Genomic DNA, 22467 nt, shown 5'->3' with positions numbered 1-22467 from the left:
TCTGGGAGGAGTCAATTCTGATAGAATTCCACATTCTTTCAGATGGTCATCAAATTCATAGCTCAGATATTCACCGCCTCTATCAGACCGCAGTGCCTTAATCTTCTTGCCTAACTGATTCTCTACTTCACTCTGAAATTTCTTGAATTTGTCAAAGGATTCAGACTTATGCTTTATTAGGTAGACATAACTATATCTAGTGAAGTGATTAGTGAAAGTGATAAAGTAGCTGAAACCACCTCTATCATTTGTACTCATTGGTCCATATACATCTGTATGGATTAAACCCAATAGTTCAGTTGCTCTTTCTCCAACTTAAGAGAAAGGTTTCTTTGTCATTTTGCCAAGTAAACATGATTCGCACTTACCATAATCCTCTAAGTCAAATGGTTCTAGAATTCCTTACTTTTGAAGTCTTTCTATGCGCTTTATGTTTATATGGCCTAATCGACAATGCCAAAGATAGGTGAGATCTGAATCATTCTTTTTGGACTTTTTGGTAATTATGTTATAAACTTGTTTGTCATGATCTAATAAATAAAGTCCATTTACTAATCTAGCAGATCCATAAAACATTTCTTTAAAATAAAACGAGGAACTATTGTCTTTTATTAAAAAGGAAAATCCCTTAGCATCTAAGCAAGATACCGAAATGATGTATTTAGTAAGACTTGGAACATGGAAACATTCTTCCAGTTCCAAAACTAGCCCAGAGGGCAACGACAAATAATAAGTTCCTACAGCTAATGCAGCAATCCGTGCTCCATTTCCCACTCGTAGGTCGACTTCACCCTTGCTTAACCTTCTACTTCTTCTTAGTCCCTGCGAATTGGAACATAAGTGTGAGCCACAACCTGTATCTAATACCCAAGAAGTTGAATTATCAAGTATGCAGTCTATAACGAAAATACCTGAAGATGGAACGACCGTTCCGTTCTTCTGATCTTAAGTTTCAAGCAATCTCTCTTCCAATGCCCCTTCTTCTTGAAGTAGAAGCATTCAGATTCAGAAGTGGGTTGGCTCACCTTCTTCTTGTCAGACTTGGTGCCGCCATCTTTCTTAGTTAGGCTGGCCTTCTTGCCACCTTTCTTAGCATTCCTCTTCTTACCAGATTTTTTGAACTTGCCCCCACGCACCATAAGCACATCTTGCTTATCGCTTTTGAGCGTCTTTTCAGCAGTCTTCAGCATACCGTAAAGCTCAGTGAGCGTCTTGTCCAGACTATTCATACTGTAGTTCAGCTTCAACTAATCATACCCGCTATGAAGAGAATGGAGGATGGTGTCTACAGCCATTTCCTGAGAGAACTGCTGATCACCGTTCCATTGAAGTGTTCTGGGAGGAGTCAATTCTGATAGAATTCCACATTCTTTCAGATGGTCATCAAATTCATAGCTCAGATATTCACCGCCTCTATCAGACCGCAGTGCCTTAATCTTCTTGCCTAACTGATTCTCTACTTCACTCTGAAATTTCTTGAATTTGTCAAAGGATTCAGACTTATGCTTCATTAGGTAGACATAACTATATCTAGTGAAGTGATTAGTGAAAGTGATAAAGTAGGTGAAACCACCTCTATCATTTGTACTCATTGGTCCATATACATCTGTATGTATTAAACCCAATAGTTCAGTTGCTCTTTCTCCAACTTAAGAGAAAGGTTTCTTTGTCATTTTGCCAAGTAAACATGATTCGCACTTACCATAATCCTCTAAGTCAAATGGTTCTAGAATTCCTTACTTTTGAAGTCTTTCTATGCGCTTTATGTTTATATGGCCTAATCGACAATGCCACAGATAGGTGAGATCTGAATCATTCTTTTTGGCCTTTTTGGTATTTATGTTATAAACTTGTTTGTCGTGATCTAATAAATAAAGTCCATTTACTAATCTAGCAGATCCATAAAACATTTCTTTAAAATAAAACGAGGAACTATTGTCTTTTATTAAAATGGAAAATCCCTTAGCATCTAAGCAAGATACAGAAATGATGTATTTAGTAAGACTTGGAACATGGAAACATTCTTCCAGTTCCAAAACTAGCCCAGAGGGCAACGACAAATAATAAGTTCCTACAGCTAATGCAGCAATCCGTGCTCCATTTCCCACTCGTAGGTCGACTTCACCCTTGCTTAACCTTCTACTTCTTCTTAGTCCCTGCGAATTGGAACATAAGTGTGAGCCACAACCTGTATCTAATACCCAAGAAGTTGAATTATCAAGTATACAGTCTATAACGAAAATACCTGAAGATGGAACGACCGCTCCGTTCTTCTGATCTTAAGTTTCAAGCAATCTCTCTTCCAATGCCCCTTCTTCTTGAAGTAGAAACATTCAGATTCAGAAGTGGGTTGGCTCACCTTCTTCTTGTCAGACTTGGTGCCGCCATCTTTCTTAGTTAGGCTGGCCTTCTTGCCACCTTTCTTAGCATTCCTCTTCTTACCAGATTTTTTGAAGTTGCCCCCACGCACCATAAGCACATCTTGCTTATCGCTTTTGAGCGTCTTTTCAGCAGTCTTCAGCATACCGTAAAGCTCAGTGAGCGTCTTGTCCAGACTATTCATACTGTAGTTCAGCTTCAACTAATCATACCCGCTATGAAGAGAATGGAGGATGGTGTCTACAGCCATTTCCTGAGAGAACTGCTGATCTAGCCGACTCATATTCTCAATGAGTCCAATCATTTTGAGAACATGTGGACTTACGGGTTCGCCTTTCTTAAGCTTGGTCTCAAGAATTTTCCTATGAGTCTCGAATCTTTCGACTCGAGCCATATCTTCGAACATGTTCTTTAACTCACTGATGATCGTGAAAGCATCTGAGTTGATGAACGTTTTCTGTAGATCTGCACTCATGGTTGCAAGCATTAGACATTTTACATCCTTGTTGGCATCAATCCAACGATTGAAGGCTGCCAAAGTGACCCCGTCGCTAGCAGCTTCGGGCATCGCCTCTTCCAGGAAATACTCCTTTTCTTCCTGAATAAGAACTATTTGCAAGTTCCTTTGCCAGTCAAGGAAGTTTTTCCCGCTCAACTTCTCCTTTTTGAGAATTGATCAGATGTTGAATGAATTGTTGTTTTCTATAGTTAAAACTACAATTGAAAAAGAATAAACAAATAAATAACCATTCACAGTTTTTCTTAATAAACTTAAATTATAGCATGCATGCATACTTCAATGTATATTAAGCATTTTATTCAAGTTATGTGTTCCTGCAGGTGTGAATAAAATGATTCCAAGATCCTTAAATCATTGAAGAATTAAGCACATTATGTATTTAGACTCAATTCTAAAATATTGTAGGTAAGCAAAGCCTTTGCTAATAGTCTAGAACTACTCTTGGTTGATAGGTACGTCTAAGATCTTATTAGGTAAACCTATCTGTTTTGCCACGACATGAAAGGACTCCTTACTTATATCGTTGAGTTTCACCAAAACTAACATGTACTCACATTTATTTATGTACCTTACCCCTTTAGGATCAATAAGTAACACCTCTCTATGGCGGAAAACTATTACTAAGATTGATGTAAAGGTTATCCAAGTAAGTGTTATTTTGGCATGGTACCTTTTAGCTCAATTTTTAAAGTTTGAAACTTAAGGCTCTTACTTTATTGGTTATATTTTAAGTGAACTAAAATCCTTAATCATGCAACATAATCAAGCCACAATCTCATGCATAATTAACATATTTAAAGCAATAAATAACTTAAAGCATGCATAAGATATAAATGTGATCTAGTATGGCCCGACTTCATCTTGAAGCTTCAACTTCAAACTCCGTCTTGAAAATGGATTGGAAACTCGGTCTTGAATTTCACCATGGGAGGCGCCATTTTCTTCAAATAGGATAAGCTATAATTTAAACTAATTATAACTATTTGATGGTACGCAGACCATATTTAAATTAAAAACTTTGGTGCATTAGACCAATTTTACATTCAAATTAATGGTACGCAGACAATATTTTCTATCCTATTTGGGCCATACTAGTAACTTTCCATAACCTGCAAAACAGTACATTTACAATATACCATTCACCCTTTCTTTTATCAACGAATGGCCCACATAGCTGGTTAGTAGAACATTTTATGCATCACATAAATATTTGCATCAATTAATCAAGGCTTCCAATAATCTACAAATTATTCGATCCTTATTAATTTTAATCGAGTTGTTTTAACCTTAAAGGAATGTAGACCTAATCAAGAGTTTATGACTAAAACGCTCCCACTAAAACCAAGAATATTACATGCTTTACGAATTTTAAACATAAAATTGTACTTCCTAGTCCAACCGGAAACTTAAAAATTTAATTGAAATTTAATGCTCATATAAATTATTATTTAAAGTCTTTAATTTATTTTCAGTTGATTAAATTAATTAATTTCAATTTAATAAGGGTTTTAATTTTAGTAAAATAATTAGTATAAATAAAATTTATAATAATTAAATTATTCAAAATTAAATTCCGAGAAAAAAGTAAAGTACGAATTTAAATTTAATTAATTTTATTTTTCAACCGAACAGTCAAAATTAAAACGAACCAATCGGGTCAAGTAAAAAGTCCATGGGCTCGCGCCCATGCCTCGTCGAGTCCACGTAGCAGCAACGCTCCATGGGCTGCCACTCAACTGATCGTATAGCAAGGTACGACCAGCCACACGTAGACGCAGCAAGCCGAGAAAGCCACGCTTACGCACAGCAGCTCGCTCGTTGTGGCGAGGCATCCCTCGCTGGGCGAGGCAGCGTTTGCTGGTGCTGGGCAACGCTCGCTGGTCGAGCCAGCTCTCGCTGCCCGCTCGGCGGCCTCGTCTTGCTTGCTGCCTTGCTTCTCGCCCCACCCGCCCACTGCTCGCAGCACGTAGCCATGGCAGGGCTACTGCCTTGCGCGCATGTGCCACGCCCTTGCTCGTTGCATCGTATCGCATGGGCGACGAGCTCCCTTGCTCGTCGTCGCATGTCCGCACTATACAACACCCCTTCAGGGTAATACTTAGCGTCCATTGCTTCGTGCGTGCAAGATTCGTGAATGGATTTCATAAAAGTTAAAACTTTTATTATTAAATTTATCGACGAATTAATAAATCATATTAATTTCATAAATTTTGGGCGAAATATCGAAATTTATTATTCAAATTAATTTCGGATTATATTTATTTTCATGGATTTCATGGTGGTTTTTAATCATAGGATCCTAAGTAAATTGCTAATTAATTATGAAAATCAAATCAAATTCTAAATTATTCGAATTTCAACAAATTAATTACAATTACAAATTAGGTTGTATAATTAACAAGCTTGGGCATTAAACATATACAGTAGGTCAATCATAGATTCAAGATTTACATACAAGATTCGCAAATATTTAATTTAACATCCTAAAAATTATAAATTTTGCATTAACACTAAAACCTCCGAAAAGTCAAAGTTAGGCTTCGAATTTGGGAATTCTGGATTCGACATCAAATCTTTGGTTTTAGTCAAAATTTTAAAACGCCGTTTACATGCGAAATACACTATAAAATTATGCGATATGATTCCGACCATTATTGACTAAACTGCCGAAAATCCTGCGAACATATAATTAAATAATCGCACGAATTTGCAATTAATTACCATCAACGAAATTAATCAACCTTTTAATTCATTGCAAATTTATAAAATTTAACTATGTTAACTATAATTGATTATGGAATTAATTAGAGGCTCGTGATACCACTATTAGGTTATGACAAATAAAAAACATATATTTCATGCGGAAAAACCATAAAGCCAGGAATCCAAATTAATTGCGCCACGTAGTCAATTAGCAAAATCTAGGATACATACATGTGACGCGTGCCTTCCGAACAAGAACAAGTTTAGGACTCCAAGTGTAGTCCCTCTGTAGATAGTCCACAGTACGTTCGGATAAGCCTTACATTCAATTAACTGGAATTTAGCCTAAAGTTTTATGTTATTCGTACTTAATTATTTGGAAAATTATTAAGCTTAGTTTAACCTTAAAACTATATGAATACTTGAGAATTTTATGTATATAAATTGTGATTTTCATCACCTATTTATAGGGTAGGATTATGGGAACTAGAAACCTACTAGGATTCAATTTATCTAATTCAATTAGAATTAGACTTAAATTAAACCTTTTGTTTTTAGTGTTTAGCTTAACAACTAAATCTAGTAGTTTTAGGAAAATAATATAATCGGACAAATCCTAAATTCCTAAGGATTCGAAGCTTGCACGAACATCGACCACTCACGTGAAGGAAATGTGTCCTTCAACCAAGGTGCATTTAGTCTAATACCAAGGTTCAGATTAATTGCGAACAATTAATTCAGTGAGATCAAGTTATCGGAACAGCTAGCTGGAGCAATGCTTCCGATCAGTGAGTTCTAATGAATATTAAGCGCACAACTTACTCTTGACTGAACCTGCAAGGTCACACCAATGCCACGTAACAGATCACCGGATTAAATGAATCGGAAATTCATTTAATAGCTTTTCGGGAAATTAGTTCGGAAAAACATAATTATACGATTAAACATTGGATCGTGAAATCGTATATCGCATTGCGTATATTCGTAAGATAGGCGAGACGAATAATCGTATCGTACGACATTGGATCGTCAAGTACGAAACGATAAATAAATTGTCGAAGGATAATTTAATCATAATAAGAAAGCAACCCACGAGCCGGAGCGCACAAGCGCAAGGCCCATGGGCGCAAGCGTGCATGGCAATGCAGCGCTGGCCCATGAGCCTCGCTGTTGTGTGGCGCGCGCGGACAAGGCACAATGCAAGCAGCAGCTCGCGGCCCACAGCCCACATTGATGTGCGTGCATAAATCCCCTCGTGGGCTTGCTGGCCAGCTAATGGCCTTAGGCCTTGGTTGGTTGGCTTGCTTACTATCTAGGTTATTCTAATAACCTAAACTTATGTTTTCCTAGCACACAATTCAGATTACACACAACCCTAGGAGAAAAGAGAAACCCTAATTCTCTCTTTGCCTCCATGGATGTGTTCTTCCCAAAAGCACAACTCTTGAATGATTGTCTAAGCTATGATTATCAAGACGGGTCTGATCGTGTCGGTGAACCAAGTAGAGGAACGACAAGTGGAGTTCTAAGTTCGTGTTCATTGACAGATTATCGTGGAAAACACGCTTCAAACGTAAGTATGCTTAATCTGTGCTTTATACATGCTTCCTAACTTTGGGGATTGTTTCCGCACATGTTATTATGTTTAACTGTATTCCCCTACAGTGGTATCATGAGCCTAATGTATTCAAAGCATATTTTAGCATGTTTTATTTGTTTTTGCATCTGTCGAAAATTTGGGATTTTTTGTTGAATTTTTGGATGAATTGCGTAATAAAGTCTGATTTCAAAAGATTCGATTTTTCGATTTTTCAAACCCTAATCTGATTGAAAACGATTTTCTAAGATCAATTCATGAGAACGAAATCGCAAAAACAGGCCTCGAAGTGTCGTTTTTTGGGCGTTTTTGTTAATTTTTTAATAAAAATTAAAAGTGACGAAGTAATTCAATTATAAGGTCAACCTAAACTACTCGGGATTTCTTGAAATTTTGACACGGTGTCACTGGGTATATTCTTGATCTATGGTAAAAATGTCAGATTTTTCCGATAAGTATAAACCCTAATTTTTCTTTTTCCCAATTCGAAGAATTTAGAACCCTAATTGATTTTTAAATAATTTTGGTCTAATAATTTGGTTAACTGGGAAAGGAAATATAATTTCATGGGTCAGTGGCTAATTTTAAAAATTATTGGATTAAAATGTGGAATGGTTTCGTTGATTTTAATCGCACATAAACCTAATTATTAAAATCTGAAATTTAAATGTTAATGAACGATTTAAAGTTTTGGATTTTATTATTTAAAAAGTTCAAATTTTTCAAGTTGATTCGTTCGTTCTTAAAAATTTGAATAATGTTAGCCTTCATTTAATATTTTACGAAATTGGATTGTCGTTAAGTTTATTAAATCGTTATAAATCGTTGTTTTTTGAAAATAAAAATCGTAACTTTTTTTTATGAAAAATAACATTAATGCAAAGTTCGTGAAATTAAAATTTATTTTAATTGAGTTGGTCCGTAGGCACGAACCAAAGGCACGAACAGGATGTGTGGTGGACGTGTGGCTCGACGAGCCATGCGGGCTACTATGCGACTGTCGAGCCGCAGCGACACGGGTAGCAGCAAGCGAGCTGCGTGCCTCGTGCGCGCTGCGCGAGGAAAGGGCAAGCAAGGCAGTGCCTTGGTTTGCGAGTGCTGCGACGAAGCAAGGCACAAGGCCTGCGACGTGCAGTGCTGCGATGGGCACGAAGATGAGCGCGCAGGGGCAGCTAGCGCTGTGGGCACGCATGCTAGGTTGTGGGGTGTGCGAGCATTGCTCGTATGCCTCGTAGGACACACACAAGGGGCAAAGGGCTGGGCGCAAGCCTAGCCCAACTATGCACTTGGAATTTTTCGTTGAAAATTGTTTATTTTGTTGGGCCTCGCACATTTGCATTAATTTGGGCTAACGGGATATTTAATTTAATATTTTATTTGCTTGGGCCGGGCCGCGAGTTTTAATTTAATATTTCATAATTAGTTATCTGGAATAATTATTGGTTTGAGTGGGTGCCACTAAATGAAATTAAAATGAAATAATTAATTTTAATTATTTTCGTAGGTCGCATTATTTTAATTAAATTCAATTTTAATTAGAATAAAGTCTAAGGATTAATAATTTGGAAATTGATTAATCTATTAGGACGCGTTTATGTGAACGTGAATTTTAATTAATTCACGTAAATACTTGCATATTTATATGGGTCATTCATTTTAGCATACGAATGGGTGAATGCATAGAATATATATTTTATGTAATGCAGGTACTCCAAGTGACTAGTATGGCCATTTAGGATAGTTAAATACGGTCTGCGAACCGTTCTATCTTTGAATGTAAAGTTTTAAATATGGTTTGCGTACCATGGAAATTTTGATGTAATTTTATTATTTTCAAATATTTCTAAGTTTAGAACTTTAAGTTAGCATTTGAACGAAGATTCAAGACGATGCCAAGCTAACAAGGAGGTGATGAAGATTGGATGCTTCAAGACAAGATGTTTTGGGCCATACTAGATCACCATTTATTTATGCACTTTGATATATATATATATGTGTATATATATATATATATATATATATATATATATATATATATATATATATATATATATATATATATATATATATATATATATATATATATATATATTATGCTTGAATGTATGAATATATGTATGCTTTGCATGAATAGGTTGTTTCCTATGACTCGATTAGATTAAGTTCACTAAATTATCGAACCAACATAGAAACAACTAGGTCCAAAGTAGTATTGAGTTCAAAAGTTGCCTTCCAAATCAAGCACTTAAAAAAATCTAAGGATCTAAGATAGTAGGTTTCCACCAAAGCGAGGTGCTATTTTAGTTGACTTAGGTGGTAAGGCATCCCAAAGGAGCACGTTGATTGTGGTTACAACTCAAAAACCAATGGCATTATGTTGTGGCAATGGGATAAATTATGGTATTAATTTATTAACCAAGAGTAATTTGGAGATTACTAGCAATAGGTTTTGCTTACCTAAAATCTTAACCTACTTAAGACATGCCAAAGCTGCTTAAGGATTTAGGACTTTTGGGGTCTTGGAATCGTTTCATTCTTTTTGGACCATGTTTTTGCTTTTGCATGAATGAAATGTTTAATAGCTTTAATGATTGCTTGAATTATTTTATTTCAAGTTATTAAAGTATGATAAATGTTTTCTTTGCTAGTTCATTTTGTAGAATCGTAAATCTTCAACTTTATTGCGTTCGGACGATAGAACTGCGATATTTCCTCGATCGATTGGTAACTAATTTTGAGAGCGATTCTCAAAGAAAAGGAGAGTGAGAGCGTATCTTGAATGCTATTTTCTTATAGTGATCTTCATGGTTGTTTTCAAACTAGAATTTGAATGGTAGACCAATTAGACCTCATATATTCAGAATACTGGGTAGTTTTGGAAAAACGAAGTATTGAGTTAAAGACTCATGTATAACCAATGGTTAACAACCAATTTTCTTTTGATTCGATAATGAACTAGACTCATTGGATGCGGTCATTCAAAGTGAATAAAAGAAAGGGACTTTGTACGCATAACAAAGTAAGAAGATCAAGCAAAGAGTAAAATCTTTAGGACTATAAGAAAACGTGCTAGAAAGGATAGGAAGGGGAACAAAAGAAATGAATTCAAGATTCAATTTCTACCTTGAAGTTTATGTTAAAGAGAAAAAGACTTAGCAAATAGACTCCTATGGTATTAGATTACCGCTTGAGGTTCTAAACTCTTGTTAAGAACTCAAATTCCGGGAGCTAAGTCTGGTTATTGACCTACAAGTAGGAAATGAAGCAAAGTTGTGCTACATTAATTGTAGGGTCATCGTGTTTGTTTTAAAGTCCTTCTAAAGGCTGGAACTTAATGGTATTATGTTCCATTAATCATCATAATCAATTTCTGTTTAGACAACGGAAAGACTCGCATTCAAAGTAAAAAAAAAACATTTGTTGAGTGTTTATTTAAATGAAATGGTCACGGAAGGGTTGAGTCATATGATTGATTAATAAACAAACGTATCTCTTCACACTAAAACTTCAGAAGGTTCAAATCAAACATTTTGATTCGTATTCCACATATCTTTGGCCTTGTCATACGACCATATCAACAAGTCAACATTCTAAGATTCCATGGCATGGATTTCTGAAAGTTGGTTAATTTAAGACACGTGGGTCTTGCTTGTTGAACATGACATCGAAATGGACTATTGTTAGAAGATTCTAGACAATTATGTTCATAGGCCAAAGATGGATTTTATGACCTACCTATTTCACAAGAATTTGAGAAAATATGACTATATTTACTCAAAGTGAAATATGTGAAATACTTCAATGTAATTCACAAAAGGGTATAAAATCAACTTGGCAAGAATTTTGGAACATCTAGGCTGGGTCAAGGTGATGTTTGCATAAGCCAAGAAAGATTATCTAGATTGTTTATATGGCAATATGACAATTGAAGCTCCATAAGAATATGGTATGTCCAAATGGAGAAATCGGAATATATTTCGATTAACGATAATCACGACTATTTTCCTACATAGTTTCTAAATGATACTCTCAAGTGACTATCACACTAAACAAAGTTGTCAAAGCTAAGGATAAGATGTCATAAGGATTGAACTTCGGTTAAGTACATCTTTTCAGTACATATATATCTAGGGTTGTCAAACCCAGTGGGAGTTAGTGTTTACATCAAACAAACTCAAGAATAGATATATGTTTCTTTATGAGCGACTCATAGAAATAAAAGGTATTGATTCTACCACAAATCTGAGAACATATAGTTGTTGCTCTAGATAATGTCTTTTAGGAAACCATCATATTTCCAAAAAGGCAAGTGGGAGAAAAATGACCTCGAATGAACTTCGAGTCAAGCAACAAACAAATGTAGGATACTTAGGAGTCTTTGGAAAAGCTCCATACTTAGAAGCCTTTGGAAGAGCTTCATGAAGACTTTAGAAGTGCTTCAAGAGAATCCTAATACTCAAAGGACTTGAGTAATGTTTTTATAGACACTAACGTTTGATGTTCAATACCTAGGTAAATCGTATAAGGAATATAATTCAACCAAGATGGATACATCGATATCTTGAGGAATGAAAACTATGAAGACTTTGGAAAGTGCTTCAAAAACATACGACTTACAGGTTAGCTACGACGAATTAAAAATTCCCAAGTATGGTTTGAGGCCATCAAAAACATAAGTATGGTTTGAGGCCATACAAAATGGTTTGAGGCCATTTTATCGAAATATCTTCATCTTAAAGAATCAAATCTATGATTTGGTTGATTTGCATAAAGGGTTCACTCCCATCAGTTGCAAACATGTTTTCTAAACATAGAACGTTGATTTGCATAAAGGGTTCACTCCCATTGGTTGCAAACATGTTTTCTAAACATATAAAGTTGATTTGCATAAAGGGTTTACTCCCATTGGTTACAAACATGTTTTCAAAACATACAAAGATGATATTGTATACACATACAAAAGAGAAGCTAGCTAGATTGGTGGTTAAAGATTGTAAACAACTTCACGGCGTTGATAATGTTGAAATATTTTTCACCAAGTCGGAATGCTTGAACTATTTTGGATAAATCTAGCAATCATTGCATATGGCAATATGGCAATTGGAAAACGAAACACATTACTCAATTGGACTTGTAGAAATGAAGCGTGTACATCACACAATGTAAAAGTTTTGGATGCTAGATAAAAGAGCAAGCTTAAGAAATCTATTCGTAGATTAAAGCATGTAAGTGGGAATTGGACCATATTTGTCTAAAAGGCTATTGAGCAATCATAGCTTTATGAAAATATGGATCATCTTATAAATGAGGAGTTTAGTGGGAGCTAGGTCAAGTTTATTGGTTCTATATATGAGATACATATCTCTCTATTGAAAATGACATTCAAATGGTTAGATTTGAAAGTATTTGTCAATATTAGAACCATGGCGAAACATAGAACATACTGGGTTAAAGATCTATTGGATAGGATCTAAAGCGTTGTTTGGATTCTGTAAAAGTGATTACTAAATCAAACACAAAGGAGAGACTCAAAAGATACTCTTGTTAGGTTATGATACATATGAATAAACATAAATCATGCGGAAAAACCATAAAGCCAGGAAACATATTATTTACACATAATCATTTAGCATAATTCAGATGCATACACTTTGTTGCGTGCCCTCATTAGCTGCGCCCGAACCGAACAAGAACAAGTCTTTAGGACTCCAAGTGTTGTCCCTCCGTAGATAGTCCACAGCACGTCCGGATCCGCCTTAAGATTGACCAACTAGAATCGCCTTTAAGGTACTATATATTTTCGGCTAATAGGGCAAGAATATGGTTGATTTTTCTACTTAAAAATCTTAGCTTTTTATTGTTTGAATACTTGAAATTGTGTCTCATAAATTGTGACCCTAGGCACCTATTTATAGAGTTATGGAAAAGGACTTGGAATCCTATTAGGATACTAATTTATTTAATTATAATCCTACTAGGACTCTAATTAAATAAACTAAATCTTTTAGGATTAGATTTAATCATATGACGAATCCCGGTAGACTTAGGATTCGAGTAACACACTTCGAGTGATACGCTAGCACCGCACGCAGGCCTTACAGCCCACGCACAGCGCCAGCCCACTCGTCGCAGTCCATGTCGCAGCTCCGCGCGCGCCAAGGCCATTGTTGGGCCTGGCGTGGCTTGGCAGCGTGTGTTTGGGCGCTTGGCTTGCTGGGCGTAGGCCTGGCTTCGTGCTGGGCCTTCGTCTAGCAAGTCTCGTCCGATGCTAATTCGTACGACGCGCTTCCGATTAAATTCCAGATTCCGGAATTCATTTCCGATACGAACAATATTTAATATTTTCGATTCCGGAATTAATTTCCGTTTCGAACAAATATTTAATATTTCCGTTTCCGGAATTATTTTCCGATTCCGATAATATTTCCGATTTAGACAATATTTCCGTTTCCGGTAATATTTCCGATTCCGGCAATATTTCCATTTCCGATAATATTTTCCGATACGTACCATGTTTCCGTTTCCGGCAACATCTACGACTTGGATAATATTTATATTTCCGATACGATCCATATTTCCGTTTCCTGCAATATCATCGTTTCCGGAGTATTCATTTCTTGCCTTTGACGATCTCAGCTCCCATTGAAACCAAGATCCGTCGATTCCGAATATCCATACTTGGAGTATTTAATTCCATTAAATACTTGATCCGTTTACGTACTATTTGTGTCACCCTACGGGTTCAGTCAAGAGTAAGCTGTGGATTAATATCATTAATTCCACTTGAACTGAAGCGGCCTCTAGCTAGGCATTCAGCTCACTTGATCTCACTGAATTATTAACTTGTTAATTAATACTGAACCGCATTTATTAGACTTAACATTAAATGCATACTTGGACCAAGGGCATTATTTCCTTCAGTCTCCCACTTGTCCTTAGGGACAAGTGTGCATTTCCTAATTCCTTTGTCGCTCGATGCTTGCTCTTGAACATAAGGTAAGAGTTGTCATCCTTATCACGTCCAGAGGTGTTTCTCGGTTTCAGAGTTCAACTGATCAAATAAACAGATAATCATAGCCTATGATTCATCCGAGCACGGCCATGCAATTTACAGTTTCTAGCTCTCCGAGTGGCCTTGTACAACTTTTAATCATCTCATCCTGATTTATGGGAGGACAATCCCAATCTTGCGATCTTGAGATTAGACTTCGTTTGATAGTTGATTACCTGAGCGTTGCCTTTATAGCCTCCTTTTACGGTGCGACGGTTGGTCAACGTCAAAGTAACCAGTTCTCAAACAAGTAATCTCAAATCACTCAGGTATTGAGGATTTAGTGTCTAATAATTTTAATGAAATTTACTTATGACAGATTTTCATCTCTTACAGTAAAGTTTCATAGGTCTGTCCGGTACTAGTCTTCCCAAAGTAAGTATCTATGCAAATGATTATGACATTTCCATGTCTACATAGTTCAAGAAACAGAACTACTTGTCATCTTGCATTCTAGTCGTCTAACGTTTTCTATGCGTCCATCTTTATAGAAAACTCCGACCAGGGACCATTTTAAACTTTTGACATTCAAGTTCACTTGATAGACATTTCTTAGTCACAGGACTGGTCCTGACAGTCTATCTTGAATATATCGTCAAATTGAAGGGACTCATCATTTAACCACAAATTAAATGGAAAAATGAATTCTATTCATTTATTGTGAATGATTAACCAATAATGTTTTACAAAGTATTAAACTCTAAAACTTTAAAACATTAAACAAGGACATCAAAGCCATTCTCCAATATGCTTGATTCCCATAGCTGCAGTGTGCGAGTTGTGCTTCGCCTGCGGCAGAGGTTTAGTCAATGGATCTGATATGTTGTCATCAGTTCCAATCTTGCTTATCTCGACTTCTTTTATTTCAACGAACTCTCGTAGAAGGTGAAATCTACGAAGTACATGCTTGACTCTTTGGTTGTGTCTGGGCTCCTTTGCCTGTGCAATAGCTCCGTTATTATCACAATATAGGGCTATTGGTCCTTTAATGGAGGGGACTACACCAAGTTCACCTATAAACTTCCTTAGCCATATAGCTTCCTTTGCTGCTTCATGTGCAGCAATGTACTCCGCTTCAGTTGTAGAATCCGCAATGGTGCTTTGCTTAGCACTTTTCCAGCTTACTACACCTCCGTTGAGGCAGAAGACAAACCCAGACTGTGATCTGAAATCATCTTTGTCGGTTTGGAAACTTGCGTCCATATAGCCTTTAACAATTAATTCATCATCTCCACCATAGACCAGGAAGTCATCTTTGTGCCTTTTCAGGTACTTCATAATATTCTTGGCAGCAGTCCAATGTGCATGCCTCTCCTGGGCCTGACTGGTATTTGCTCGTAGCACTGAGTGCGTACGCAACATCCGGGCGTGTCATATCATAGCATACATTATTGAACCAATCAATGATGCATATGGAATCCCACTCATTCGTCTACGCTCATCAAGTGGTTTTGGGCACTGAGTCTTGCTTAGAGTCATTCCATGAGACATGGGTAGGTAGCCTCGCTTGGAGTCTGCCATCTTGAACCTTTCAAGCACCTTATTGATATAAGTGCTTCGACTAAGTCCAATCATCTTTTTAGATCTATCTCTGTAAATCTTGATGCCCAATATGTACTGTGCTTCTCTTAGATCCTTCATCGAAAAACATTTCCCAAGCCAAATCTTGACAGAGTTCAACATAGGAATGTCATTTCCGATAAGTAATATGTCGTCAACATATAATACTAGAAAAGAAATTTTTCTCCCACTGACCTTCTTGTATACACAAGATTCGTCTGCGTTCTTGATGAAACCAAAGTCACTAACTGCTTCATCAAAACGTATATTCCAGCTCCTGGATGACTGCTTCAATCCGTAGATTTATTTCTTTAGCTTGCATACCTTTTTAGCATTCTTTGGATCCTCAAAACCCTCAGGCTGTGTCATAAACACAGTTTCTGTTAAAACGCCGTTTAAGAAAGCGGTTTTTTTTTTTTTGCTAAGCAAGAGAGAATATATTAATTAAGCAAAACATTACAACTTAGGCTAAACCAAGTGATACAAACCAACTAGGTTGGACTCTATCAACAAGGAATTAGCAACTCACAGCTATACAAGGCACTCAAACAAAAAGAACAAGGCACAAAGCCCATTACAAGGTTATAAACCAATCATAACCTCTCTTGCTCACAGTTTTTGGCAAAACTACTTGAATTCTGCCCTTAACCAATTTCTTCAAGCTGCTCACAGTGTGACTAATAGTGGGGATTTGATTATCCCAGAAGCTTGCATTCCTGCTCTTCCAAATCAGGTACACAGCAGTACCAATAGCAGCAAAAATAACTTGTTTTCTGAACTTAGAAACTCTGCTATGACCAATCTTTCTTACCAACTGATGCAAGGTACCAGCCATAGGAACACCCAACCACTGCTGCATTGCCTGCATAATCTGATAGCTGAACTGACACTGAAAGAAAAGATGGTTGTGATCTTCATCCTGCAACCCACAAATCAAGCATAGAGCAGATTGACTAATCCCAATTCTAGCTAATTTAGCTGTAGTCTGTAGCCTACATTGAGCAGCTAACCAACAGATGAATCTGTGCTTAGGGGTGAGCAATCTATTCCAAGCTAATCTATCCCAATGCACCCTAGGTTTCAAATCCAACATTTTCTCATAAACTTGCTTCACTGAATAATGAGCCATGCCCTCCAGGTCAGACAGAGTAAAAAACTGCTTAAGCTTCTCCTTAGTAACACATATTTGTCTCCAATACCAACTAGCAGAAGAGCTAGGTTGGTAATCCCACCATTCCCCATCTTTGAGGTAAACTGAAGTAATCCACCTGATCCAGATATTATCCTGCTTCTTAACAAGAGCCCAAACATATTTACCAATGAAAGCCATATTCCACAGAACCACATCCCTAAAACCCAAACCACCATGCTGCTTGTCACAACAAACCTTATCCCAAGCTATATTACTTGGTTTCTGGCTGAATGCTTGTCCACTCCACGGGAAGGCTCTATATATCCTCACAATGTCCTGCAGCACAGATTTGGGAAGGACATATATCTGAGCCCAATACATATGCAGGCTAATCAAAACAGAATTGATTAGTTGCATTCTGGCAGTGTAAGATAGATTCCTTGAGCTCCAGATCATAATCCTAGTGATCATTTTATCCACTAGATGTCCACATTGAGCCACAGTATTCTTTTTAGAACAAATGGGAACACCCAGATACTTGAAAGGCAAAAAACTTCTGGAGAAACCAGAAACATCAACTACTCTTTGAACTTCACTCTCTGGCATACCATGACAATACACAGAAGACTTCTGCTGATTAGCCTTTAAACCAGCTGAGTTTGAAAAAAGCTTGAAAGCTTGTAACAAGAGGAGAATAGATTGATAATCACCCTTACTACACAAGATCAAGTCATCAGCAAAACAAATATGAGTGAGCTTGATATCTTTACATCTTGGATGAAACTGGAAATGAGAAGATTCACACATTCTGCTCAATATCCTAGACAGATATTCCATACATATGACAAACAACAATGGAGATATAGGATCCCCCTGCCTCAACCCTCTTTTGGATTTAAAAAATCCATGCATACTTCCATTCAACATCAAAGAGAACATGGGAGTAGTAACACACTACATTACCATTTTCACAAAAGAGCATGGGAACTCCAGATAAGTGAGCATTTCATACAAAAACTGCCAATCAACTGTGTCATAAGCCTTCTGAAGATCAATCTTCATGAGACAGCTAGGTTTGACTGCCTTCCTGCCATAATGCTTGACTAAGTCTTGAACAACCATAATGTTGTGGACAATAAACCTACCATGAACAAAACCACCTTGGTTTTCCAAGATCAGATCAGGTAATACTTGTCTTAATCTCCCACAAAGGACCTTTGTTATGCACTTATAAATGGTGTTACAACATGAAATTGGTCTGAATTCACTCACATCTTTTGGACATTTAGTCTTGGGGATGAGAGTGATGACAGTATGATTCACCTCCTTCAAGAGCTTCCCATTCTGTAACATATCCAGAATAGCTGCTATAACCTCATCTCCAACAATATGCCAAGCATCTTTGTAGAAATAAGACCCAAAACCATCTGGACCTGGAGCTTTGACTCCTGGAATAGAGAATAAAGCAGATTTAACCTCATCAGCAGTGTAAGGGGCATTGAGAATACTTTTGTGATGGTCCTGACACACAGGACCCTACTGGACTATTTGTTTAATAACAGGAGTTTTGTGGTCATGAGTGGTGCCTAATAACATTCTGTAATAAAGCTAAAAAGGCTTTAGAAACCTCATCAGCTGTGTCTTTCCAATTTCCAGTCATATCACAGATACTGTAAACTTGATTTTGAACTCTTCTAGCTTTGATGCTTTGATTAAATAGAGTAGTATTTTCATCTCCTTCTTTAAGCCAATTAACTTTAGCTTTTTGACTTAAGAATGCCAAGTATGCCTTATGTTTTTCTTTATATTCTTGTATAGCTTTCAGCTCAGCATCAGCTACACTTGCATCAGTAGGATTGCTATGTAATGCACTTTGAGCATTCACCATTTCCTGATAGGCCTTTAGATCTGCAGCTTGAACATCAGTAAAGCCAACTTTATTCAATTCTCTCAAGGCTTGCTTAACTTTCTTAAGTTTACAAACCACTCCGAACATTTTACTTCCATCTATGTGACTACTCCAAGCCTTCTTGACAGTTTCAGAAAACACAGGAGAACTCTTCCACATTGTAAAGTACTTGAATGGTTTCCTCCCTCCATCACTCCTAGGATACACTGTCAAAAGACTAGGTGAGTGATCAAAATGACCTTCAGGCATGAAGCAAACTTCAGCAGCTAGAAAGATTCCTTGCCATGCTTGATTGGCCATGAATCTGTCTATTTTTGAGAAAACCCTATTAGTGCCTTGCTACTTGTTATTCCATGTGAAGAAATTCCCCACACTTTTGATATCCTCCATTCCACAGTTGTGAAAGCAATTACTTATATCAACAATATCACTCTGTATGACAGGGGCCCCAATTCTTTCATCAACTGCCATCACACTATTAAAATCACCACACAGAATCCATGGATCCTGAGTGTTAAGTAATCCTAAATCCCTCCACAACTCCTATCTCAAATTAGGATTATTAAAAGCATAAACAAAAGTGCAATAAAAGCTATGCATGCCACTGACTAGAGTAACATGGCAATGCACAAACTGACTAGAAGCAGCCACTATATTCACATTAAAACATCCAGACTTCCATGCAATCACAATCCTTCCTCCATCATGAAAGCTAGAGTTGCTAGAAAAACACCAATTTGCAAAAACTCTTTGATAAAGTCTCCCAAGGTTTGAGAGCTTTACCTTATGTTCTAGGAGCCCAACTAAACCCACAGCATACTTCTGAATGAAATGCTTGACTTCATCCTGTTTCTGTGTGGAGTTCAGACCCCTAACATTCCAAGCTAACACTCTATCCATAAGATTCAGAAGAGTCCCCTCTTCCAGTTGGATCACCCCCTTGTACAACCCCTTGCACTTGCTCTCCCATCAGAATATCATTCTCAATCACATCCAATACCTGAAAAGCATTAGAAGTTCTAACTGGTTGTTCTGACTCAAATCTCACCCTTATGGGCCTTAATGATCTTTGGAAACCTTCCTGATCCACAATAGGACTAGTCACTTGAGCTATTTGAGTAGGTATTGCAGGTTGCTTCCTAACCCAAACTCTTTTCCTACCTTGCCTACAATCACCTTGCAAATGTCCCATCATCTTGCACTTAGTACACTGTGTTGGCTTCCATTCATAGAAAACAGGAGCTCTTACCATTGTTCCATTCTCATCTCTAAATGAAACATGTTCAGGCAACTCTTGAGTCAGTGGGACATCAATCATTACCCTAGCAAACTGCAGCTTATCTCTACATGTTGTAGCTTGATCTCTTTTGATTGGCTTCCCTATTTGTGCTACAATCTTAAACATAGCCCTCTCCCCCCAATATTTAAAGTGTAGCTTCAATTGTACCCATATTGGGACAGACTAAAGTTCTGGCTTGTCCATGTCGATATCAGGGTTCCAGGGTTTCGGAATCAAGGGCTTATTATCAAAGAACTAATGGCATATCAACACCTTATCCCTTGAATCCATAGTAAGGAATCTCACTAGAAACACCCCTTTCCTCACCATCACTACCTTATCAACATTCAGCTGTTTCCAAATTCTCCTAATGAAACCCTCCATAACATTGATAGGGGGATTAGCTCCCACAATGTAACAAACTACTGCTGAAATCGATCTCCTCTTGATGTCATCAACCTCAATTTCAACAGGGTGAAAAGCATCATCATGAACATCATTTCCAGCAGCATTATAAAAATCAATATACTCAGTATTCATATTATCATTCACAGTATTCGAATCAACATTATGATTATTCGCAACCTCATCAAATTGTTGTAGAATAGGGATTGAAATCGTACCAACCTCCATATTAGATCGAGTATTACCTTGCTTCAACTGGCTTGCTGAGCCATGAATCACTTCCAAGAACTCATTGAATGAGTGACGCAATTCTGAACGAGCTTGAAGATGCTTCAACCCAGATTTTGGCGTAAAAACTTCATTGTCAACCCCAAAATCAAGAGCTTCAACCCCCAAAACCTCCTCAATACTGCGCGTTTTCAATGCCTGGGAATCCGATGATGGACCTCGAGGTTTTCCTTTGCCATTTCCATGCTTGTTGCTGTGAGATTTCGAGCCAGATTTTCCTGCCATGGCTACGGTGCACGTTAAGCTAACATGCACCGAGAGAAAACTTGGGGAGAAAGTCTCTCAGCTTTTGTTCCGTTCGTAAGAAAGCGGTTTTGACATCCATCTGCCATATTTCGTAATCGTAATATGCAGCAATTGCTAACATTATCCGAATAGACTTTAGCATTGCAACTGGTGAAAAGGTTTCATCGTAATCCACACCGTGGACTTGCCTGTCACCTTTTGCAACCAATCTAGCTTTGAAAACTTCAATTTTCCCATCCTTGTCCTTTTTCACTTTGAAAACCCATTTGTTTCCAATGGCTTGGTAGTGGCAAATCGACCAAATCCCATACTTGGTTTTCAGACATGGAGTCTAATTCAGATTGCATGGCTTCATGCCATTGCTTGGAACTAGGGCTCGTCATAGCTTGTTTGTAAGTCGCAGGTTCATCACTTTCAAGTAATAGAACGTCATAGCTCTCGTTCGTCAAAATACCTAAGTACCTTTCCGGTTGAGATCTATATCTCTGCGATCTACGCGGGGTTACATTTCTAGATTGACCATGATTCTCACCAGATACTTCTAAAGATCTCTGAGTTTCATCCTGAATGTCGTCTTGAGCATTCTCTAGAGTTTGTTGTTCGACTCGAATTTCTTCGAGGTCTCCTTTTCTCCCACTTGTCATTTTGGAAATGTGATTCTTTTCCAAAAAGATACCATCTCGAGCAACAAATACCTTGTTCTCAGATGTATTGTAGAAGTAATACCCCTTTGTTTCCTTTGGATAGCCCACAAGGATACATTTGTCAGATTTTGGATGAAGTTTATTTGAAATTAATCGTTTGACGTATACTTCGCATCCCCAAATCTTAAGAAAAGACACATTTGGAGTCTTTCCAAACCATAACTCATATGGAGTCTTTTCAACAGCTTTAGACGGAGCTCTATTTATAGTGAGTGCAGCTGTATTTAGTGCATGTCCCCAAAATTCTATTGGAAGTTCGGCCTGACCCATCATTGATCTAACCATGTCTAGCAAGGTTATGTTCCTCCATTCCGACACACTATTCCATTGAGGTGTTCCAGGAGGAGTCAATTCTGATAGAATTCCACATTCTTTCAGATGGTCATCAAATTCATAGCTCAGATATTCACCGCCTCTATCAGACCGCAGTGCCCTAATCTTCTTGCCTAATTGATTCTTTACTTCACTCTGAAATTCCTTGAATTTGTCAAAGGATTCAGACTTATGCTTCATTAGGTAGACATAATCATATCTACTGAAGTCATTAGTAAAAGTGATAAAGTAGCTGAAACCACCCCTAGAATTTGTACTAATTGGTCCACATACATCTGTATGGATTAAACCCAATAGTTCAGTTGCTCTTTCTCCAACTTTAGAGAAAGGTTGCTTTGTCATTTTTCCAAGTAAACATGAT

At 37.3% G+C, this 22467-nt stretch overlaps 2 protein-coding genes across 2 annotated transcripts; both read right to left on the bottom strand.

Annotated features, from left to right (window-relative positions):
• Positions 1-16384: 16384 nt before the first annotated feature.
• LOC130465115 (uncharacterized) lies at positions 16385-17749 on the bottom strand. Its single transcript, XM_056834104.1, has one exon. The coding sequence runs from the start codon at positions 17747-17749 to the stop codon at positions 16385-16387; it is 1365 nt and encodes a 454-aa protein (XP_056690082.1).
• Positions 17750-19190: 1441 nt separating this feature from the next.
• LOC130465099 (uncharacterized) lies at positions 19191-20256 on the bottom strand. The gene is made up of 3 exons (XM_056834100.1): positions 19852-20256; positions 19461-19808; positions 19191-19394 (listed from the first exon to the last, which is right to left on the bottom strand). The coding sequence occupies exons 1-3, from the start codon at positions 20254-20256 to the stop codon at positions 19191-19193; spliced, it is 957 nt and encodes a 318-aa protein (XP_056690078.1).
• Between the last annotated feature and the right edge of the window lie 2211 nt (positions 20257-22467).

The sequence above is a fragment of the Spinacia oleracea genome, chromosome 1, assembly GCF_020520425.1.
Source record: "Spinacia oleracea cultivar Varoflay chromosome 1, BTI_SOV_V1, whole genome shotgun sequence".
NCBI lineage: Eukaryota > Viridiplantae > Streptophyta > Magnoliopsida > Caryophyllales > Amaranthaceae > Spinacia > Spinacia oleracea.
This window is presented reverse-complemented; position numbering and strand designations above follow the sequence as displayed.